The sequence below is a fragment of the Onychostoma macrolepis genome, chromosome 02, assembly GCF_012432095.1.
Source record: "Onychostoma macrolepis isolate SWU-2019 chromosome 02, ASM1243209v1, whole genome shotgun sequence".
NCBI classification, from domain to species: Eukaryota; Metazoa; Chordata; class Actinopteri; order Cypriniformes; family Cyprinidae; genus Onychostoma; species Onychostoma macrolepis.
Window position 1 is genome coordinate 28,291,576 of NC_081156.1, and position 25,104 is coordinate 28,316,679.

Below are 25,104 nucleotides of genomic sequence, written 5' to 3' on the forward strand. Positions count from 1 at the left end.
CGTAGTTGGAGAAATGGAGATGCACAGTGTTGCCAACTTAGCGACTTTGCAGACCCCTTTAGCGACTATCAGCTGACGGCTCGATTATCAGGAGTTTTGTCCAGATTAACATCTTGGAAAGGAGAGCTGGTTATGTAGCCTAATGGGTCGCGTTTCAGTCACTATTTCATATTTATTCCGTTGTCTGGCAACAGAAATAGTAAAATATACTAATGAAAACAGTTTTATTGAGAATTTAGCTGCATCAAAATACAGTATGTGGGCACAGAGAGACAAACAAACCTAATAATAAATAATAAATGTACATTTTGCATGTTCAGAAGAAGTAAGCTGCCCTGTCCTGCAAAAATGTAAACAGGTTTGTGTAAGTAAATTGCTCAGTGCAAAGAAAGAGAAGTAATGGGAACCTGGAATTTCTTTTTTCATGTGTCTAACACAAGTTCTTTGAAAAACATCTATGACCTTTGAAACATGTCTACTCTTTGAAACATGTCTACTCTGTTGACTATGGTTTCAATTAGTGATCGACCGATATTGATTTTTTTACAACGATACCAATTATTTGCATGTTTTTGTGCCCGATAACTGATATGCAGAACCGATATTTATTTACTGTTATAAAGTAAATTAAGAACTGAGTGAAGTAAGTCCATACTTCACTTTGGTTTTTCCTCCTTTCAGTCATCTTAAAAACATACCAACTTCATTTTAAACTACAGTTTTAGTAGGTTTATAAGCTGTTTAATAGGCTAAAGAGTGAAGAATAATTCATTGGATAATGTTAATTCACTGAATAATATTCTCTGGAATATTGGAATATAACAAAACATTGTATTTTATTGCATTTTCTCAACTGGCATGTTATATCAGAATTATTAATAATGTTTTTGTCGTTCTAGAATCTAGATTATGAAATGCCTGCTGACAGTGCGGTTTATGCATTTACACGGGAACTATAGGCACTCAAACTGCGATCGATCACGGAGATAATAAATAATTAATTTCCATAGAGTTGTATTTATTTAGATGTTTATTAGCAAAATAATGGTTATATAGTAAATGTTAATATAATTTAGGGTGTTTTAAACAAGTGAATCTTCTTAAAAGTTACATGCGGTGTCCGTGCTGGAGCATTTCCTGAGTATCAACCAGCTAAGTGCAAAGCAATATGAAAGCGGCTTCATGAGACTAATGATGAGCATATACAACAGAGAGAGAATTAAATTTAGCGCTTTTATTTCCAACATGCGCTCTTTCGTGGCTGCATATTATTTAATTCAGGCGAAGTTATGTCTTTATTGGGACAGACTGATGGATTATCTTATGTGACTGTGAGTTCGTCTCTATTTCTTAGAGACAAGCTTCATAAACTAGGCCTACATATCAGGCATTTATGTAAAACATGTAATTTGGTGCATTCATGGCTATAATGTTAAATTAAGTTTACTAACTACAGCAAATCAAGTACCTGTGCACGCTGTTGTTGTCTCGTCTCCCATGAAATGCGCTGCAATGGCTATCCTGTGTGCAATTCTCAAAAGTCCCACAAGATGGCACTGTTTATCGGTGAATCCGATATTACAAAACCGATATCCGATTATGGAAACATGCTTAAATATCGGAAAATATCGGTAAATTGATATATTGGTCGATCTCTAGTTTCAATAATAATAAACATTCATTTGCATAAAGCTTCCACATTTGTCCATGCCCATGTTGATTAGAGTATTAAAAACTTAAAAAGTATTCATTTAAGGTACATTTAGAACAAATAAAAATGTGCGATTAAAAAATTGTAATCGATTAACAGCCCTAATAATTATATATTTCTCCATCATTTTTAATTTGATTAAATCATTCGTAATGCTTCATGGGAGTGTGGGAGTGTAGTAATCCCTTATTAAAGTTAAGTACATAGTCTTGTACCTTTGTATTTATCTGATTTTCAAATACGTTTTGCTTCAAATAAAAGTTTGTAGTGGTGTGATTCACCTCGTAGCTATTTTGGTTTTGTTCATAACTCAAACAAATACTTTTTTAATATCTCTATGGGATTTGTATGAATGGGGAAATACTTCTGGAACCAAGGGAGCTGAAGGTTGCACTTTATGTATGTAAAAAAACAACAAACTTCTGGTTTTGCTCATTCTGCATGAACAAACTTCTAGTTTTGTTGCTGCTTTGTTGAAATTTCCTCTAACTCTAAGCACAAACAGTTGGTTACTGATTTCATTTGCTTCCAGGCCTCTAAAAGTGACCCATCTGTGCTGAACCACCCTGCCATAAAACGCTTCTTGGATTCCCCCTCCCGCTCCTCCTCTCCACTGAACCAGAATTCAGAGACACCATCACAGGTCCAGTCTGAGACCGAGTCCCTCAGCCAGCATGGGGAGGCTGGGGAGAGGGAGACGGACAGTGGGAGAGAGGACGGCACTCCACGTGAACGACGACCCGGCAGGAACACAGGAAAAGTTAGTAGCCCACACACTATCAGAACATAAGACTGAGGGATTGCAAGGCTTGAAAATGCTACAGCACTGTTACTCTATACCTACAGTACCTGACATTAAAAATTGTATTACATGCCCATGTGTAGGACACATTTGGTGTGCCATCATCCTTAGAGCAGCATGTGACTTACCACACTACAGGAGATGAGGCTTCTCGGCTCTACATGAAGAAAACCATTGTTGTGGGCAACGTATCTAAGTATGAAGCTTTACATTTGTCTCTTTGCCCTTATTTTACAGATCAGATATTACTCATTTTAATTTACTGTATTAGAATAATGGCTGTTGCAAGGATAGTGCACCCTGTGTGATTTGAAGAATATTTTACCATTTGTTTGTAGTGTAGATCAGCTTCATTCCAACAACCAGAGGCATTCTGGCCTAAATCTTTATTGCACTGGAGAGTTTTGATTTAGCACCTCTGGGATCCTGACTGATATTTGTGCTCTTTCTCTGAGCAATGCTGATGTGCCCTTGAGTAGGATGTTTTATTCTCGGCTTTGCAACTTTAAAGGGATAGTTCACCAAAAAATGAATATTCCATCATCATTCTCTTATTTTTATGTCACCCTAATATCATTCTAAACCTCTAACCTCTTTCTTCTGTGGAACACAAAAGGAGAAATATCTGTCATGAATATAAGGTGAAATACAATGTCAGAGGTTTCAGTGAATGAAGACTTAAAGGGATAGTTCACCCAAAAATGAAAATTTGATGTTTATCTGTAGGTGACTTTGTTTCTTCAGTAGAACACAAACAAAGATTTTTAACTCAAACCGTTGCAGTCTGTCAGTCATATAATGGCAGTCAATGGTAGCCACGGCTTTGAGAGAAAAAAAAACATACACAGACAAAACCAAATTAAACCCTGCGGCTCGTGACAATACATTGAGGTCTTTAGACACGAAACGATCGGTCTGTGCAAGAAACTGAACAGTATTTATATAGTTTTTTTTACCTCTGAACCGCCGCGCGGTCCGACTGTCCTGAGCTCCTTCACACAACAGCCGTTCTTCTTCTTGCTTTACGGCAGATTGCAGACTTACAAGTGCATTACCACCACCTATCTCTCAAATGGACCATTGACACTCTATCTACAATCTCAATTAGGAATGTCAATGGTCCATTTGAAAGATAGGTGGTGGTAATGCACTTGTAAGTCTGTGATCCGCCGTATAGCAAGAAGAAGATGCGTCAGCCACCGGCTGTTGTGTGAAGGAGCTCAGGACAGTTGGACATTGCGGTGGATCAGAGGAAAAAACGATATAAATACTGTTCAGTTTCTTGCACAGACAGATCTTTTCGTGTCTAAAGACCTCAGTGTATCGTCATGAGCCGCAAGGTTTAATTTGGTTTTGTCTGTGTATGTTTTTTTTCTCTCAAAGTGGTGGGTACCATTGACTGACATTATATGACCGACAGACTGCAATGGTTTGAATTAAAAATCTTTCTTTGTGTTCTACTGAAGAAACAGTCACCTACATCTTGGATGCTCTGGGGGTAAGCAGATACACATCAAATTTTCATTTTTGGGTGAACTATCCCTTTAAATTCTGGTTTGTCCTTTACAAACGACATCAGAAGACTTTGAGTATAGCACAGCTGTAGTAAGGAGCTATGTAAAATTACATGGAAAAGTATGATCGATACATTATTAGGAAGAATGACGTGGCTGAGTAAATGACAGTTTTCTTTTCTGATTGAACAAATGTTTTTTGCTCTACTGTCCCAAAAAAAAAAACTGCTGCTAAATGAATGGTAGCAGTTTGTAATTTGGACAGATGGTTTTATGAGAAACAGTATTTATTTCTCTGAGCTTGTGTAATTTTTTAAATGCATCGCTTTCTCCTGAAAATCTCAATATTATTCCTCTGAAACCCAATAAACTTTCACATGGTGCAAAGCTTTATTTTTCCCTAGGAAACGATCTAACCTCATTTATTCCGCATTATCACACAGTCCTCATCTACTTTACCTCATAAAATGCACTCAGAGCATGTGAGAGAGACACAAGTGTGTGTGTCTGCATATGAGCAATGATATAAACTCTTTTTTTTGCCTGCAGAGCTACTAAATATCTTTATGAGACTGTTTACTCCAGGGCCGGTGTGCTGAAAAAGCTGTTTATCAGAATAAAGGGTTTCTGAAAGGCTCTACATTTATGTTTGTAGCAGATTCTTGTTTCCCAAGAAACTCCAAATTAAGTGCACAAATCACATTACTGAGGCAGGTAGCTGAAAATGCGCTATGCATGCTGAGCTGAAAAGAAACTAAAAACGTGCAAATAAACTTTTATCCTTGCTGCTATTGAGTGGATACCTAGCAAAACTGATACCTTGCTATTACATACTGAATCTTAAAGAAGAATGTAATTTAGAGTTTCATGTTTAAATTTAACCGTAGAGTTACTGGAGAACAAATCTTCCCCAACCAATGAGTGAATGTATGTATGCGACTATAAATTGATTTGAGTTTGATTTTTTTAGACTGTTGTTTTTTTTTTTCTCTCTTTCAGGTATATTGCCCCTGATAAACGTGAGGAGAACGATCAGTCCACTCATAAATGGATGGTGTATGTTCGAGGTTCTCGTAAAGAGCCCAGTATCGATCATTTTGTGAAGAAGGTCTGGTTCTTCCTGCACCCCAGCTACAAGCCCAATGACCTTGTGGAAGTCAGGTATGTGTTTACTTGCCTCTCTTATTGATTGTTTTGATTACATCACACCGTTGAGTCTTTTTTTGAGCATAAACGCCTTTGGATATACAATAGTAATATTTTGCACTAATTATTGAGAATATCTTTGTTAATGTAAATTGCATGTAAAAGTGAGAGAGTGATAATGTACACTATCTTTCTAAACTTTGGGCTCAGTAAGATTTTTTTAAATGATTTTGAAAGAAGTCTCTTATATTAGAATAAAATATAATTGATTCCTGTGATCACAGAGCTGATTTTTCAGCAGGTTTTTCTTTTACAGGATTCTTTGATGAATAGAATGTTCAAAAAACAGCATTTATTTAAAATACTTTTTTTGTAAAATTATGTTTTTACATTAACTCTTGATAAACTTAATGCATCCTTGCTAAAAGCTGACTGCGAATGTTTCCCTATTAGTAAAGATTCATTTTACTGTATTATTTTTTTTTTTTTAGCTTTAAGTAATATCAGCACACAACAGCCAGTGCCCTCTAGTGGATGAGCATCCCTGTGGTGCATTTGTCAAGTTCAGCCTGCTGAGAGAGAAAGTATCTCTTTAAACTCTGTTTGTGTGTGTTTAGTGAGCCACCGTTCCACCTGACCCGTCGAGGGTGGGGAGAGTTTCCTGTCCGTGTGCAGATTCACTTTAAAGACCAACGGAACAAACGTATCGACATCATCCACCACTTAAAGGTCAGACACTTACTGACCGCTTGCATACACACTCTCTTTGAACCCTTTTGTTGCCCTTTTCATCTTTCCTTTTCTCCCACTTTATCTTTCTTTGTACCTTTTTGTGGAAAATTCAGACAGTAGATGACATCCCCTTCTGTTTCACTGAAATTTACTTAGAGGATTCCATTTATTTTTTGCGTGTGCAGATTATGTATAATAGAATATGTCTGCACGTATGTATCGTTTTATGCGGGGTTCTCTGAGTCTAAAGGTGAAATGGTCGATTTTATAAAGCATCCTGTCTGTTGATATTTCCTTTCTTCTTTATCTGTTGTCACAGCAATCCCTTTTGTTATAGGTTAAAATAACAAAGATAAAATAAAGGGAGATGAAAAAAGATGTCAAGAAAAAAGAATAGTTTGCAGATTAAAGTACTTGTGTCCACCCATCAACCTCTTAGATACTCTGCAGCAAAGACTGCTCTTTAATGTTTCTGTTATTTATCTTTTATTTGTTCTCTCTCAGCTTGACAGAACATACACAGGTTTACAGACTTTGGGAGCTGAAACGGTAAGACACACTGACATGTCTTAAACTTTACATGAATCTGCTGCTGTTCTCATAAGCTTTCATGCCCCCCTTTTTAAGTTTACATAATTAGGTTTTTTATTTTAAGATGGGAGATCCTAAAAATTGAGTTTTCTTTTTATTACGTACTACTCTGCAGAAGCACAGCTATCAAATTTAATAATTTGTGTAAATTCAGTTATTATTTTGTCTTGTGGAATATATGTAAATATCTGTTTTGTTAAATAGTTTTAACAAGACAGTACTAAATTTAAAAAATAGCATCTTGCAGATTGTTAGTTATGTACACATATGTACAGAATTACATAAGATCATCTCATTGATGTAGAATCTATTTAGCGCATTTAGCACAGGTTGAAAGATAAAACAAACACTCTGTGTTCTGGACTAAAGGTAACTTAAACAAAGAGCACATGTCACTTACCTAGATGAGCAAAGAACAGAAGTCAAGTTCTCAGCTGTGAATATAGTGATGAAAATGTCATTGTCTTCAAGGTGATGACAAGCACAAAACGAGTTATGAGTGAAAGTGTCAAAAGAAGATTTGTTGTTCATTTGTAGCAAAGTAGAAAAGGGAATAAAATCTGGTTTCTGACCATGATGCCATAGCGTAATTAAACGTTTTATCCGTGTAACTGATTTTGCAGAATGTGTGTACAACAAGGTGTGTAGAAAGTTACATTTTTTCACTCTAAGGAAAAAATAAAATGCTGAGAATGATGAAGGTTTCTTTTAAGCTGCAGAACTCAGGGAGCATAAAATTACTTTTCAGCCAGGACACAGTGAAAGTGCAGGGTTTTATAGTTCTAAAATGATTTTGTGATGACAAGGTTTATTACAAGTGTCAAATATATCTTGATTCATCTTTAAAATGCCAGTTTTTCTCTTTTTGGTTCTTATTTCCTGAAGGTGGTGGATGTTGAGCTCCACAGAAACTCACTAGGTGATGACTTCATCCCCTCTGCCCCCTCATCTTCATCATCATCATCATCTTCCTCTCATCTGCCGTTTGTGGGAGGGTCTGGTTCCTCCTCCACAGCTGTTCAAGGCTCTCGGCGGCCCTCCTCTCCCTCTCAGCACACTCATGATGATCTGCCCAGCTCAGATAGAGGTAGACAAAACATACACAAATGCTTGTCCATCTCACAGGATGCCACATAGTAACACAAAAGAATTATGCAGTATCCCCACTGTGTCTTTAAAATGGGATTATTTTGATTAAGAGGATTAGTAGGATGTTTGCACTTTATTGCATAAGCGGTATTAGTCCAAGACTAGACCTTCATTATACATTCCATCCCCAAGTCATTGCATGCATTTTTTTGTGTTTGGGACGACAACTTAAGCTGGTTCCTAAAGATACTTCTAGTACTTAAATGTCTGTAAATGAATTATTGATTAGATATATTGATTATGAAATTGACTATTGTCCCTCTTATTTCAGTTCCAGTTGTGACTGTCAAGAGTGAGTCTGTGCGTTCTTCATGTTCTGAACGAACTTCACAGTCAAATAGGTCTGAGAAAATCACCTTTGGGTCCCACGGAAACTCAGCCTTTCAGCCAATCACGGCCAGCTGCAAGATAATTCCACAAGGGCAAGTGCCCAGTCCCGCCGAATCACCTGGGAAATCATTCCAGCCGCTTACGATGAGCTGCAAGATTGTGTCTGGTGAGTCTCACAGGTGCACAAAGAAGGTGGAGAAGAGCAGGGGTGAAATGCAAGCAGTAAAATCCTCTATATGCAGTCTCTTTCATGTTGCTCTGGCTTTTTTCTGCTGGAGGTTTCGATTTTCTAGAGAAAAGGAGACTGTCAGAAAGTCTGTGTGTGACAGCAGATCTAAGAGGAGCTCAGTCTGATATGTCCTAGTCTTGCCTTGCCAGACCTACTCTTTATAAAGTCTGGTCTACATTTCATCTTATTCTGACCAAGAACCACCCACTTTTGCCACCATATCTCTAACAATTATGTTTGATTGCTGTGTTTTGCCCCCTAGTGGCAGCTAAACTAAATTTTCACACTGACAGGGAAGCAGCTGTTCCTTCACTAGTTCACTATGGTAAAATGAATGAGTATTGAATGTATGAATATATCGGCAAAAAAACATCTGCCAAAACGTCTGAAAGAAAAACAGTAGGTTTTAGGGATAATCACAGGCCATCTGATTGGCATGCAAAATTACCAAACTACCAGTTCTATCTTGTTTACTTACTAATGCCTAACTTTCAAAGATTTGATGCTGTGATATCGTAAATTTGACAAATCTAGGAAAATACTTGTCTTGTAGCAGTCTGATATGAACTTGCATTAACATGACACTGTTTACCATTGACTTATTAAAACTCTGTATTCTCTGACACTCAAAAATAGTTTAAAGTCAGGCAGTCAGTCTCGATAAGACGACTCGTAAAGAAGACCATTGTAAAGATGTGAAACTGCTTTGTAAAGTATTATGGATTTGCAGCCTGTGTGGCTCTGAAACACGATGAGAAATTTATGAGGATCACACTATAAATCTAATCATAGAAACACAATATTTGTGTTCCAGGCTCTCCTATCTCCACCCCTAGTCACTCTCCTCTCCCCCGGACATCATCATCCACGCCAGTGCACATGAAGTCCAGCCCCTCAGTCATAAATAACCCCTACATTATTGTGGACAAACCAGGCCAAGTCATTAATATGGCTGCGTCAACATCTGCAGCTACAGGTACATACTCTTCCTCATCCCTACACACAGAGTAACAATGTGACGCTTTTACTACATGATAAATCTCTTGTCCTCAATGTTGATGTGAGTTTTGTCAAATATTGGTCTCTAGGTTTCTTTTTCATCTCCTTTATATTCAACATTGAAAAAGTTAGGATCGGCTACAATTGTTGTTGCTTTGCGGTAACATTCTAGTTTTAGCGAGGACAGAGAAATTACTTTTTCAGAAATTTGTCGCATCGAGCATGGGAAGGACACAGTGAGAAAGTGTCAGGAGTGAATGATGAAGAAAAATCACAAAGTACAAGTTTCCCCTTTAGTTCTTTTTCCCTTCTTGTGCTCTCTCTCTCTCTCACACACACACTCTCTTTGCTTCACTCTTTCCCATGACTCATGCTGTGGGTTTACAGGCCATCATAAGACCAGGTTGCCATAGCGACCACATCACTGAGAGTTTAGGAGTGTGTGGTGTATGCAGTTGATGTAACATTACTCTGTGTGTGTGTGTGTGTGTGTGTGTAAGAACAAATTCCACCTCCATGGCTGCACAACTGATGTGCTTCTCGCAAATGCTGTATCACCTATAACTGCATCCTGGCACCCCAGTTAACATCTTTACAACACACACACACACGCACAGGCCTCCACAAAAACACACCTACATGCTCTCAGGGAAGATGAGTGTGTGTGTGGGTGGTCAGAGCTCTGTGCTGTGGTGCTAAAGCAACATAGTGACCATTAGAGATGGATGTAATAGGAACAAATGTACAGATGCTTCTCAAAATGCTACACTATTTTCCGTGCAATTACAATCGGAATCATAGTTGTCATTTGTCTTGGGCTTTAGAAAATTGCTGGTTTTCAAAATCTAATGGCTCTCTATCTAGACAGCATTGTGGGGCATGTAGAATCAAGAGTCAAGCAAATGTAGAATGCTTGACGACGTGTAGGTAGGACACTGAAGATGAGCGTTCCAACACTTCTGTTATGGTTAAAAATGCTGACAAGACACTTGTTTTCCAGTACAAATAGCTAAACATCCTTAAAGGGATAGTTCACCCAAAAATGAAAATTTGATGTTTATCTGCTTACCCCCAGGGCATCCAAGATGTAGGTGACTTTTTGTTTCTTCAATAGAACACAAACGAAGATTTTTAACTCAAACCGTTGCAGTCTGTCAGTCATATAATGCCAGTCAATGGGCACACAATCTTTGGGAGAAAAAAAAACATGCACACACAAATCCAAATTAAACCTTGCGGCTCGTGACGATACATAGATGTCCTAAGACACGAAACGATTGGTTTGTGCGAGAAACTAAGTGCATTTTGATTTCAAGAATCTTTAGACATTTGCACTGATAAACAAGATACAAGTAATGAGGAAGAACATTGCAGTGTGAACAGAAGGTACAGTAATATTCCAGTGATTGGGAGCAGAATCAGCAGATGTATTTCTTTAAGGTCTAAAACAAAGTCTTAAATTTACCTTCTGAAACTTGCAGAAGCCCTGTTTTTAGGTTTAATGCTCAAAATGAAAACAATCCAGTGATGCCCTAAATGCTATCCAGGTAGTGTAGGAGACATGATTCAGACATTTGAGTGGATCTTTGATTGCAAAAAATGCTGTCTTTGTATGCAGCTCAATAGATTTTTATACACAGCCAATCTCTTGTAACTCTGTGATGTTCTGAGAAGGCCTCTGCAGAATTCATACAACAGCATGAAAATGAGGCATTAATGAAGTCTGAACATCTAAGAAACAGCTGCTTTGAATTAAAACTAAAACCAACATATAAAATATTCTGCTACATGCTTTTATGAATTATTAAGGCACCGCCCAGAAATGAAGATTCCTTACAGGGAAAATGTATCTGTATTACATGAAGATGAGTGAGGCTATTTCACTGATTCATTCAGTTGTTTGTAGGAACTTGTTTAAAAATAAAGATCACTTTAAATAAATTAAACAATTCTTTCTTTGAAATAACATTGTTATGACAGCTTTAGTCATTTTAATTCATTTTCCTATTTAAATGGAGTCTCGGTGTGTCAGAGCAGCTTCAGAAAATCACTGTATGCATGTCTTGAGCTGTAAGATCTCTGTCTTTGTGTTATTGGAGAACAGAGCTTGTGAAAATCAGGCTGTGAATCTGGAGAAGAAGCTGCATGCCAACCATCCTGGGGGATGGTGCATTATGAGATTTGGAGTAAATAAACTCCTTTGTTTTGTCAGTTCACACATGTATATATACTGGAGAAATTGAGCACAGAAGAGCAGAGCTGCAGTCTTAACACATTTAAGTTAAACAATGAGCTGCAGAGTAGCTCACTATTCCATTGTGCACAAAGATGCAGACAGAAACCTCTTTGTGCAAAAGCGATGCAAATATTTGTAGAAATTCTGCTCCATATTTTTTTATAGACCTCGGAGAAAGTCCTAAACCTGAGCAAGAGCAAAAAGCATTGTGAGCAAAAAGCATTGTGATAATGGCATGATATATTGACACAAAAACACAAAGTAAATGTAAAAGAAAGCACTCTTTTCGTAACGCTTGTAAAAGGGGTCCATAAAAATGCATTTTTCTTTTGCTTTTACTGATCTTGTCGCACTGAAAAAAACTGTTTGAATAGACCTTGAAATTAAAAGTTTTTTTTCTAAATGCATTTTATTGATCTTGTTGTGAATGATTCATACATGAATGCTTCATTTTATTTATTTGCTTTATTTTTTCTCGGCACCTTGTAATATTTAATCTCTCTGGTGACGTATGCTGGATGTCAAGTTAAACTCCATTAAGCTTCTGAAGTGTCATACTTACTTATTATATCTGCTGTTTTCATGTGTTCATTTCAGGCAGTCCGACGGCCAAGCAGAGCAGCACAGCCCATGGTGCTCGATCACCAGCTCCTAAAGTTCACACCAGCAGCTTCCTGTCTTCTGGGGTCAAGGTGAGATTGACTCTCTCTATGAATGGATTTATTCAATGCAACTCTCATTTGATTGCAGTTTGGGGTCTTGCTGCTCTAGTCCAGCCGTATGTGTAGGACTTGTGCAGAAGAATTTACCTACTGGTAAATGTGCTTTGCCTCCTTTTAGCTGTCTTTTGGATTTATTACCATGCATTAAAGTGGTGAGCATCTCTCTCTTGCTCCTACGAGGCAACTGAAGTGAAGGATGGGTGGATGAGAATAGAATATCAGTAGAAATTGTATGGGTATTGTGAGTGAAATCACCTGTAATTGAAAAATACAGATGTAGGCTGTTGAAAACAATGTGGGACAATCAACTCCCCTTCAGGCAGATTAGCATGATGAATCAGTACCCAGTTGTGTTTAGAGAGAGCTGTAATGGAGCTTGTAAGAGGAAGGCACCCCTAAATAGGGATTCATTTCTCTGTCATTGTTCTATAGAGGTATTGATATGGGTTCTGCTGTTCTTTACATTTATTTAGAAAGTGAAAATATAATGTTTGTAATAATTATTCATACCAATCAAAGCAGTAATAGGTTGTCTGTCCCTCTGTTGAACTGAAGAAAAACTGACTCCAATTAGGTGATGTTCTCTCTCTGTCTCTCTCTCTCTCTCTCTCTCTCTCTCTCTATCTGGGTTATTCTCTGAGGGTGTTTCAATGTTTTCTGGACACTGCGGGCTAAATTAACACCGGTAGTTATTAATAGTTACTGCCAGGCAGTGCAGTAAGAGGTCTGCAGCAGCTGTGTGTGTGTGTGTGTGTGTGTGTGTGTGTGTGTGTGTGTGTGTGTGTGTGTGTGTGTGTGTGTGTGTGTGTGTGTGTGAAGGTTTAAAATGGGACATCTATCTGTGGCGTGATGCTGCTGCTTTTGCGCAAGCTGTGCAGAGGACTGAAGTATTCCCAGAGCACGCACACAAACACACACACACACACACACACACACTCTCATACGTGGACATGCAGTGGGAATGGTCCGCAGATGTTTCTTCAGAATAGTCAAAAATAATTTGAGCTTGTGTTTGGGTTCAGTAAGATGTTTTAATGTTTTTGATAAAAGTCTCTTTTGCTCTCCAAGCCTGCATTTATTTGCTCAAAAATACATTGATATTGTGAAATATTATTACAATTTTTTTTATTCCTGTGATGGCAAAACTGAATTTTCAGCAGCAATTACTCCAGGCTTCAGTGTCACATGATCCTTCAGAAATCTGAATTTGAAGCTCAAGAAACATTTCTTCTTCTTCTTATTCTTATTCTTATTCTTATTCTTATTCTTAAAGTTGTGCTTGTTTTGTAGACCATGATAATTTAAAAAAAATTTTTTTAACCAGGATTCTTTGATGAATAGAATTGTCAAAATAATCATTTATTTAAAATAGAAATCTTCTATAGAAAAACTTTATAAATATCTTTACTGTCACTTTTGTTCAATTTAATGCTTCCTTGTATGAATAAAACAAAAGTAGTTTCTTTAAAAAAAATCTTTTTTGGATGGTACTAAACATGATCTTAAAAACTTGTCTAAATGCTTAAAATTAGTTTTGTAAATATAAATTATGCTTATGTAAATATTTCTTAATTTAAAATGCCATCACTTGTCTAGGATACATGTGAACTTTAGTACAATGTTGCTTAAAAGAATGAACAGCTTAGCTAATATCTAGACAGAGGGTGGAGACCTTCAAAAAGTGATTTAAATAAGATAAGAAATGTTTTTTTTTTTGTTTTTTTACATTTTAGAGCACAATATAATTCCCATTTGTTTAAATTCATAGTTTGATGACTTCACTGTTAGTTTAGAATGTTAATAATAATAATAATAAAGAATGAGTCAAACTTCAAAGCTTTTGACTGGTAATTTTTATTTTTTGCACTGTAGTTTCTAAAGGAACAACATTTAATTTTAAATTCGGGGTTACAGTGTTTGAGTGTGAGTGTTTTTACTGTTGTTTATATGAGAGATATGACAGTGATGTTGAGATTGTGTATTTTGTATGACGGAGTTTGCATTGGTTTACATTTTGCTGTGTGCTACTGGCAGGAGAGGTGAATCTCAACTCTAGTTCACTCAATGTTCAGCCTCTCCCTCATAGAAGCATGTGTTTATCTTACCCAAGGGAATGTGTGATTCACTAAATTAACTTCGGATTGGATCACACACCCAATATCTCTGGAAAATATCTTGGTTGAAATTGAACCGTGAATCAAACTGATGGCTTTTCAGTGCACATCTCGCTGTAATATGACAAGCACAGACTAATAAAAATTCTCTGTCTGTCTGTCTTAAGGTTATAATCAAGCAAGAACCAGGAGAGGTGCCCACCCAGCCGTCACCACAGCAACAGGTCGTCTCCACCGCAGCATCCCAGCAGCAACAACAGTATGTGACAGTGAAGGGCGGTCACATGATAGCCATGTCGCCGCAAAAACAGAGTGGGGCGGGGGCTGGAGGTGCCACACCCAGCAAGGTTTTTATGAATACTCTTTTGTTTTGTGTTTACCATTATGATAATGTTCAATTTGACTATTTATGTTTCATAGTTAGTTGACTCTTTAATCTTAGACTGTTTTCAAACCAAATCCTATTGTTCCATTCTTTGCCTGTTTCAGTACCTAGTGAGCTGCTTACCTAAATATTTGGGCATCTTAGCTCAAGGATTGTTCAGATGCGTCTATAATGTCCAAAAATAAGGTCTAGCTTGTTCCATACTTCAGTTCTGTATTTCTGTAGTTTCATCCCTCAATGCAGGCCGTCCTGTCTGAGAAGAGTTTTTGAAACTGGAGTGCGCTGTGGTCATGCGGTCTAAACATATCTCAGGTCATTGTGTCTCTGTGGACCTCCTACTCGTCTCTTTACTGCAGCCTTTTTTAGCACCTGAGAGTCAAAGTCACTCGTACATCCTGTTTAGAGACTGTCCAGCTACAGTATGGCATTCTGCACAAAAAAGTCTTTAACTTTCAAACTCTACATTAGAGTCTTCAGCACATTTATTGCATATTTTTCATATTACTCCTTAGATCTCTTGGTTTTAACTCAAGTCATTTTCTTAACTTAAAACGACAAAGTTTCTCGATCAGGAGCAAAAGTTTTCAGATCCTTAAGGTGTAACCACTAATATCAACATTGCTTCAGCATTACTACTGAGTTGTGAATGACTTTCTCAAATTGAAATAAGACTTAATATATAACGTACTACTTTTTAAATTTGGAGTCCGTGAGATTTTATTCCGCAAGGATGAACTAAATCAATCAAAAGTGACAGTAAAGACATTTATAATGTTACAAAAGATTTCAGATAAATGTTGTTCTTTCTAATTATCAAAGATTCCTGAAAACATGTGTCAGGGTTTCCACAAAACATTAAGCAGCACAACTGTTTTTACATTTTAATAATAATAATAATAATAATAATAATAAATGTTTCTTGAGCAGCATGATCCTTTCTGAAGGATCATGTGACACTGACATTCAGCTTTGCATCACAGGAATACATTATATTTTAAAATATTTGAATATAGAAGACAGTTATTTTAATAATATTCCAGAATATTACTCTCTTCCTGTATTTTGATCAAATAAATGCAGTCTTGATGAGCAAAAACGTCACCAACCCAAAACTTTTAAACAGTACTGTACGCACCTGTTTTGATTATACTAAAAATATGAGTTGAAGAAAAATGGGGAGTAAATATTTTATATAAAAATGACACCAAAACTGCTACATTTTTTGATTTATGATAGCTCAGTTGTGCAATTTACAAGTATTTCCAGTTGCAGAGTAACTGCGTGTTTGTGTAGGTGTTGGGGATTCCACTGGGCTCTGCTGTCAAACAGGTCTCCATGAGCAGCGGGCAGATCTTGGTCGCTAAGTCCAGCCCCTCTGTGTCCAAGGTGGTGGGCCAGAAGCAAGTGGTAGCACAGGGCGTCGCTAAAGCAATCGTCAGTGGAGGAGGCAGTGGCGCAAGCGGCATCACGGGACAGCAGGTGCATGCTGTTACCAAGGCAGCAAGTGGGACTGGAGGAAGTGGCAAGAGTGGAGGTCAGTGTACACACTTTTTCATGACCCTCATCATGCCATGAAGTGACCCATATAATTAGTGTGATCTCTACTCTGCCGTGTCTTTTCTTTAAACAAATCGAGATAACTAATCATAACCAAGGTTAATGTGACAAGTTGCCAGCATCAGGTTTTTCTGTCCTCACTGAAAATGAAATAAATTGACAGTCTCAACCAATTAGAACTTCATATTTAATATTTTGGACCAATGAATGTGAAAAAAGGTGTGGTTAGGAGAGGTGCTTGTTTGTGTAGATACATAGATGTGTATCTGAATCTTGAAATAAAAGTGTGCAAGTATTCATTATTAGAAGGTGAAGTTTGTGTATGTGCACAAAGTTCAAAAAGCATTTGTCTTTCCAGAGATGCTAATTAAGATGTTCGGAATGGTAGTGTGTGTGTGTGGGTGAAAGAACAAGATTGTGCATTTGTTTGCCTGTTCGGAGAAGTGTTTGTCAGGCTGATCAGCAGATGTTGTGCTGAGAGGGAAATTTCACAGGGCTCAACTAAGTGTGTGTGGCTGTACCGCAATGCTGACTAAACCATTAGGAAACTCCAGTCAGACACTTGTATCTCCCTGCCGCTACAGGGGGAAACAGGATTTAGTTTGATTAATTTTAAAGACACCCATATGTTGACGCATATTGGAAGCTTGTTAGTGGAATATGAAATAGACTTAAAGCTGTATTGCTGTATGTTCTGTATAGGTTCCATGTTCTACACATTTTTTGCATCTTATGAGTTCGCTTACAGTGAGGAAAATAAGTATTTGAACACCCTGCTATTTTGCAAGTTCTCCCACTTAGAAATCATGGAGGGGTCTGAAATTGTCATCGTAGGTGCATGTCCACTGTGAGAGACATAATCGTAAAAAAAAATCCAGAAATCACAATGTATGATTTTTTAACTATTTATTTGTATGATACAGCTGCAAATAAGTATTTGAACACCTGTCTATCAGCTAGAATTCTGACCCTCAAAGACCTGTTAGTCTGCCTTTAAAATGTCCACCTCCACTTCATTTATTATCCTAAATTAGATGCACCTGTTTGAGGTCGTTAGCTGCATAAAGACACCTGTCCACCCCATACAATCAGTAAGAATCCAACTACTAACATGGCTAAGACCAAAGAGCTGTCCAAAGACACTAGAGACAAAATTGTACACCTCCACAAGGCTGGAAAGGGCTACGGGAAATTGCCAAGCAGCTTGGTGAAAAAGGTCCACTGTTGGAGCAATCATTAGAAAATGGAAGAAGCTAAACATGACTGTCAATCTCCTCGGACTGGGGCTCCATGCAAGATCTCACCTCGTGGGGTCTCAATGATCCTAAGAAAGGTGAGAAATCAGCCCAGAACTACACGGGAGGAGCTGGTCAATGACCTGAAAAGAGCTGGGACCACCGCTTCCAAGGTTACTGTTGGTAATACACTAAGACGCCATGGTTTGAAATCATGCATGGCACGGAAGGTTCCCCTGCTTAAACCAGCACATGTCCAGGCCCGACTTAAGTTTGCCAATGACCATTTGGATGATCCAGAGGAGTCATGGGAGAAAGTCATGTGGTCAGATGAGACCAAAATAGAACTTTTGGTCATAATTCCACTAAACGTGTTTGGAGGAAGAAGAATGATGAGTACCATCCCAAGAACACCATCCCTACTGTGAAGCATGGGGTGGTAGCATCATGCTTTGGGGTGTTTTTCTGCACATGGGACAGGGCGACTGCACTGTATTAAGGAGAGGATGACCGGGGCCATGTATAACCTCCTTCCCACAGTTAGAGCATTGAAGATGGGTCGAGGCTGGGTCTTCCAACATGACAATAACCCAAGCACACAGCCAGGATAACCAAGGAGTGGCTCTGTAAGAAGCATATCAAGGTTCTGGTGTGGCCTAGCCAGTCTCCAGACCTAAACCCAATAGAGAATCTTTGAGGGAGCTCAAACTCTGTGTTTCTCAGCGACAGGCCAGAAACCTGACTGATCTAGAGAAGATCTGTGTGGAGGAGGGCCAAAATCCCTCCTGCAGTGTGTGCAAACCTGGTGAAAAACTACAGGAAACGCTTTGACCTCTGTAATTGCAAACAAAGGCTACTGTACCAAATATTAACATTGATTTTCTCAGGTGTTCAAATACTTATTTGCAGCTGCATCATACAAATAAATAGTTAAAAAATCATACATTGTGATTTCTGGATTTTTTTTTTTAGATTATGTCTCTCACAGTGGACATGCACCTACGATGACAATTTCAGACCCCTCCATGATGTCTAAGTGGGAGAACTTGCAAAATAGCAGGGTGTTCAAATACTTATTTTCCTCACTGTATAATGTCAGTTTAGACTACACCAAAATTAAATTGTGTACAAAAATGTAGTAAAGTAATATTGTATTGCAAGTTTAAATGAGTGTTTTCTATTTTAATACATTTTAAAATGTTATTTATGCCTGTGATGGCAAAGCATAAAAAGCTGAAATTTCAACAGCCATTACTCCAGTTTTCAGTGTCATGTGATCCTTCAGAAATAATTATAATATGCTGTTTTGGTGAATTTTGTATTATCAATGTGGAAAACGTTTTACTAAATATTTTTGTGGAAACAATGATACATTTTTTCAGGCTTCTGTGATGAATAGAAGTTCAAAAGCATTTATTTTTATCAACAGCATTTATTTGAAATATAAATCCTCTTGTAATATAAATGCCTTTACTGTCACTTTTGATCAGTTTAATGCTACCCTGATAAATAAAAGGATTAAATTCTTCAAAAAGAAGAGTTTGAACGGTAGTGTATGTACAGTGAAAACATATAGCCATGTGCTGTCAAGGACAAAAACTTTCAGTGAGGAACAGATCAAGTTGATATTCACTGATAACGTACCTAATCTTTTTTGTCCATACTCAACCTTTATTCTCTGTCACTGTACTATTTCCTGATATAATATGTTACTCTCTTGTTTAATTATTGTTTTTGTGGTGATTTGTCTTTTTTTAGTTATGGCCACATTACAACTACCAGCAAATAACCTGGCAAACCTGGCTAATCTGCCTCCGGGCACCAAACTCTACCTGACCACCAATAGCAAGAACCCATCGGGCAAAGGCAAACTGCTACTGATCCCACAGGGAGCCATTCTGAGAGCCTCACACAGCGCAGGTCAGACACAGATGTCATATGAATTTGGGAACATTGTCATTGTCTCTTTCTGTATTCAGATAAACAAGGTTTATCTCTGCCTGTAGGCCAGCAGTCTCAGAGTTCTGCTTCTGGAGGGTCACATTCCTCCAGTGGGTCCTCAGGGTCAGGCAGCCTGCCTTCCAATTTGTCCTACACTTCTTACATCCTCAAACAGACTCCTCAGGTAATAGTCTTTGCTGTAAATCGTTTATGACACACACTAACTAGTAGAATTGATCCTGACATACTAGTTGTTTAGTTTAAACAATTTTATTTTGAACGAGTGTACACTTACTTTAATTAGGCTCATTCAGTAACTCTTGCATACTATTTGAATGGACACTGCTTTAAACGTATTAAACAGAGGTCAAAGACACACACACACATCCCAGAAGCCTTTACTGTCAGTTTGGGTTATGCTGACATAGTCACTATTACTCTTTTCAGGGCACGTTCTTGGTTGGCCAGCCAGGGGGCTCTGGGAAACAGAGCTCTGGTGGTCACGTGGCATCGAGTCCTGCATCCAGTACCCAGCAGGCCATTCGGGTCACAGCCGGACAGAAGGCAGCCATATTGGCTCAGGTGTGTAACAAAGTAAGGATTTAACAACATAAAATCAATCCGTTGATCTTCCCCCTCTACTGTATAAAGTTATATAGCTACTACAGGCATATGTAATGTATTATTTATACATTATTAGTTGATATAAAAAATTATATATTACAATATTTAATACAATTAGTATTATTTAACTTAGAATACTATATTATAATAATTTATTGGATTGCACAGATTGGAGCTTATTGGATTGGACAGGTGTTCAGGTCATGCTGTAGGTTTTATTTTAGGTACAGATAGAAGATGTTTTGTCTTTATTTCACTGTACATGTCCACTTTAACTTTTTATTACATTCAGAATACAATCTCATGATTCTTGTAAAATGTCATTCCTTTTTGCCGTGGCACTGTAGATAACAATGTATTCAGCCACAAATTAATTTCTCTTGCTAAAAGAGTAATCTGTATTTAATAAGTTAGCTTCAATAAAATATAGAAATAAAATGTTAAATCTCACACACACTCAAACTCAGTGACTCGGAAGGAGTGGGATCAGTTTACCTACTGTAAAAAGCAAAAGTGTTCAGGGGTTTGCCATTATTTCCTCCCTCTTCGTCATCGATTTCATGCTCCCTCTCCATCTCATTGATCTTGCTTTATCTCTCCTCTTTCTTTCACTCGCTGCACTTTCATTAGTGTTACACAACGCCTCTTCTGAAGGGCTCACACTCTCTAGAGCCCTTTCTGTGTGTTTGTGTGTGTGTGTGTGTGTGTGTGTGTGTGTGTGTGTGTGTGTGTGTGTGTGTGTGTCCTGATTATAAGATAAAGGCTAATGAGTATGCCTGGAGCTGACATTTGAGCTGTAATTCAACCTGTAAACATACACTCATGGGCTTCTCTTCCTTCCTTCCTTCTCTTTCTACCTTTCTTCTTGTTGCTTAATTATCCATTTGAATCATACCCTCATAATTCTCTTCATAAAGTGGAGCACATAGGGAACCATGATTTCTGCTCATTAGTTTATTGTTATAATTCTCGTTATCCCCCCTCAGCACAGGTGAGACTAAAACAAACCTCTTCCTCTGGTGTGTTAGACCTGCTAGAGTTTGTTTGCATGCAGTAAGATGACCATACATACTGATCAATGCCTGATCTAATTCAGTACTCTGGAGGTTATGGTGGAGTGTTTGTGTTTAATGGAGGGTATTTGCTGTGGGCTTAAGAGCATGAGAGAAGCAACGTTTGAAGGAAAGACATGCGAGAATGAGTGTGAGAAACAAGTTAAAGATTTCTTGCTGTATAACTGCATATGCTGTTATGTAAGGGGGATACTTGCAGTCTTTTTCTCACTCTCTTTTCAAGTCCATTGAAGCTGTATTGGCATGAATATTAAGGCCATTATTGCCAAAAACACAATGTTAAAAAGAGACTCTAGGAGAATCTCATTGTAGTTGTTCAATAGAATGTGCCTTATTTACATTTTGTTGTGATTATAAGGCTTACAGTTTTATTTATCACTGTAAAGAACAGAGCCTTTGGTAGGAATAACATATTTCTCAGATTGCTGGGTTTGGGTTTTTCAACTTCTCTCTTTTAATGTTTGATTAACAGGTGGTGGGTGGGTCTCAAGGTTCTCAGGTGAAGCTGTCAGATGGCTCAGTGAAGATGGTAACCGCTGCTGCAGCAAGTCACCTGAATAAACCTGGCACGACAACCCTGAGAATGACGGGAGGTGTCATCACTGCCACAAGCTCCACGCCATCCACACCCAGTGCCACACCCACCTCTCAACAGGTAGGAGATTTCGGATCAAGAAGTGTTGCTCCTTCCCTACGAAAGTCTTGTTGGACTAAAATCATATTCTATGATTAGATCATTCTGTAGCTTTTAATTTCAGTGTTTCCCCTGCCATTATATTAGGGGGGCGGCCCGCCCCTCCAACGGCACCCCCCGCCCCCCTTGAAGGTCAAGTTAATTTTATTCAATTTTATTTTCTCTATAGCGCCAGATCACAACAGAAGTCATTTAAAGTTACCTTTCCTCTAGAACAGGTCAATACCTTGTTCTTTTATTAAACAAACTAAATAGCCTTATGTTATTTATCTTATTTACACGACAGCATGTCATTTCTGTCTCTACGTTACATAGTCGCACTCTCTGTATCGCGCACAGCGGAGTTCAGCCCCGATGCGCGCACACACAAGTGAGCACACTCCCACTCGTATTTGTAAATATTAAGCCGCAAAAAGACTATTTAAATATGAATTCTGCGTGTCTCTGTGTTAATGAATGGCAGAGACGCTAGGTTTTGTTTACTACTCATACAGAAGCACGCGTGACGCTTCCCAGTGATATTAGAGTCTGCTGCCTCACTAAATAAGGACATAAATACATGAACAACATCTCCAAAACTGCTCTGAGAGTCACTTCATGAGAATCTGACCGTTTCATTTGAGTAACACTATCCTCATCATATCATATGCACACAGAAATGTAAAGGTATTCACGGCAACCCATAAGAATAAAAGTTTGGTTTACCTTTGATGTCATTGTGGCAGAAATAGCCAACATTACTATTGTTCAGTAGAATGTATGTAATAGGCTACTACTAAAATTATTAAAACCTTATTTTAAGGGATAATCATACAATATTTCTTCAATGTTTTTAATTGTAATATTAAATCCCCTTTATTTTCCAAAAAATAAAATGTTTAATTTTCATTAATTTAAAAGATAAATTAAATGAATGTTTTATGCCTTAAAAATGTAAATACACAGCACAGAATTTCTGAGGAAAAAAATCATATGGCTGTTGTAAGAATAAATTAACTTGTTTTTATGCTTTGAAATAATTAGACATGCAAAACATAGAATTTGGTAACAATAAAACATAAGGTTGGAAAAAAATAAAACATTTCATAGGGCCCTAAACATGTAATTTTTGTTAAACTTTTAATAAATTTGTTAAATTGTTCAAGTTTCATGATTTTAGTTAGCTAGACATGCTTTTTGATTAAAAATATTTTTATTTAACCATTAAAAAGGAGTCCAGAAAAATTTAAACGGAAAGAAAATGAATCCACCCCAAAAAAGCCGAAAACCTAGGGGAAACACTGAATTTCAACTTTCAACTGAGACAAAAAATGTTCACGTTGGAAACTCATTGTATTGTGCCTCCATCACAGAGTCACAAAATATATTGAAGTCACTTTGTCCATTTATAGCCCCTCTAATGATTTCCCCCCTACAGTCAGCAGAAGCCACTGGAGGATCGTCCTCTCAGCCATTTCCTCAGATGGCTAAAGCACCACCGCAGCACCCTGTGCTTGTAGCTGCCAATCAAGCTGCAGTGATCAGTGCGGCCAAGAATGCCAGCTCTGCCGCCAACACAGCAAAGAGTTCTGCCTCTGGCACCAGTGCTGTTGTCACAGTCGCAAAGAGCGTCAACATGCCTCTCATTAGCCTGTCGAAGGGGGCGGGGTCATCTGTTGTGGGAGGGACCAAAAGCTCCAGCCCATCACTGGTCACTGCAGCGTCACTGATAGGTGGAGGAACAGTCAGCGGGAAAACTGCTGCCACCATCTCAGGTATCCAGTCTTCTTCTGTCTAGAGTTGACCCTTGTTTAAAAAAAATGTATGATCACACCTTTCGCAGGCCCAATCAATCTGGAATTTCACTGATTTTCCAATGGGTTCAAGTTGGTCATGCAAATTTGCCATATTGATTAACAGAAAGCTGCTTGGTTTTAAAGCGACTTCTGTGTGAGCCGTGCTTCATACATTGCTACACTATTGACAGTAGACAATGGCCTGTGAAATTTCACCGAAATATCTTCAGTGTGACTGCACCTTTAGAATGACACCTTCTGCTAAAGCTCTCACAGGCATTTAAATTGGATCACAAATGTCTTTTTTCCATCTGTTAGCTAAATGGTCTCTGTCCATTAGCTTCAAGAGTGAAATAAATCTTTATCAACACTCTGAATTAGGTATGTCAAAGTCTTATAACATCATATTTCACAGTAACAACCACAATTTGTGCATAGAAAAATGAAATGAAAAATGGTTTACATGTTAAATAACCATGTTACAGTGCACATTTTGGATAATGCAAGCCATCCACCCCTACTCTGATTTAATTGCTTAAAATGCTTTATTTGTTGAAATGTTTTGGTTCACGTCACCATGATTCTCTTCTTTCACAGGTATGTTGAAGTTGCATCCAGCTCAGTCCAGTTCCCAGCAGACGGTTCTCACCATCCCAGCCAATCAGCTGAAGCAACTCAGTGTGGGCAGTGGTTCCTCAGGGCTGCAGACCATCTTGATGCCTGTCGGCAAAGGTAACTCTGAAAAGGTTTCTCTGATACCCACACAGCCTGACTCACACTCCTGATCTCTGGTGTCCTGAAGGCTTTGAGTCTGTATAATATAGTCAAGTTAGACTTCTTATTTTCATCTTCATGTTCTAGTTAACTGCTCCATTCCAAAACCTAGAGAGGTGCCTTGTGGTTAGAGATCTTCAATGGCAACCAGAAGATTGTAGGTTCGAGTCCCTACAAGTGGTGATTTATGATTCATCACCCAAAGCAAGGCACTCTTATGTGTCATGGTGGGCTGTGTCGGGTTGTTAAGGGGTTTTAATTCCACCTGCCGTCATGGACTGATATTTTTTGTCAGCCGTGTTGAGCCTGCCAGATTGTATTTATCAGAGATGTTTGTTTTTGTTCAGCATCCATCAGCGATGACAGTAATAGGTGAACAGAGCTCCAGAGACACTCTCCTGTCAAATAGAGTTTTCATTTTTTTCATTTTGTGCTCTCTTTACCTGATTGCTAGCTTTGTTTTAGATTGATTTGTGCAGCACCATGGCAGAAGCAGCTGCCTCAGTTTAGTTTGTTTTATGTCGAATGAGTGCAGTTCTTGAACATCAAAGCAGTGAGACAGATAATTTCCTGTAACAGTATTCAAGCTGTTGTCATAGTGATAGAGATGGATGGAAGTATGGAAAAAAAGTAATTGTGAGATTACAGGATTCAGTAATTGAGAAATGGCAGGCTTGAGTGCTCTTAACATTTATGAGAAACAACGGGAACTACATGAATCAGAACATAAAAACACTTTAATGCTACCTTAGTCATGGCTTAAAGATGATT

At 38.1% G+C, this 25,104-nt stretch overlaps 1 protein-coding gene across 4 annotated transcripts in view; it reads left to right on the forward strand.

Moving 5' to 3' along the window:
- The window catches only part of yeats2 (YEATS domain containing 2), a 35,913-nt gene that overhangs the window by 1,963 nt on the left and 8,846 nt on the right, over positions 1-25,104 (forward strand). For 2 of the 4 annotated variants that reach the window (XM_058760046.1, XM_058760034.1), the window contains exons 5-21: positions 2,244-2,471; positions 2,597-2,709; positions 5,027-5,188; positions 5,791-5,902; positions 6,410-6,454; positions 7,382-7,583; positions 7,917-8,141; positions 9,019-9,180; positions 12,037-12,131; positions 14,443-14,622; positions 15,954-16,194; positions 19,211-19,372; positions 19,459-19,577; positions 19,841-19,987; positions 21,563-21,745; positions 23,202-23,538; positions 24,157-24,291. In XM_058760046.1, the coding sequence (XP_058616029.1) occupies positions 2,244-2,471; positions 2,597-2,709; positions 5,027-5,188; positions 5,791-5,902; positions 6,410-6,454; positions 7,382-7,583; positions 7,917-8,141; positions 9,019-9,180; positions 12,037-12,131; positions 14,443-14,622; positions 15,954-16,194; positions 19,211-19,372; positions 19,459-19,577; positions 19,841-19,987; positions 21,563-21,745; positions 23,202-23,538; positions 24,157-24,291 (2,848 nt within the window). The remainder of the gene's footprint in view (positions 1-2,243; positions 2,472-2,596; positions 2,710-5,026; positions 5,189-5,790; positions 5,903-6,409; positions 6,455-7,381; positions 7,584-7,916; positions 8,142-9,018; positions 9,181-12,036; positions 12,132-14,442; positions 14,623-15,953; positions 16,195-19,210; positions 19,373-19,458; positions 19,578-19,840; positions 19,988-21,562; positions 21,746-23,201; positions 23,539-24,156; positions 24,292-25,104) is intronic. The other 2 variants (XM_058760060.1, XM_058760055.1) reach the window with 2 other exon arrangements.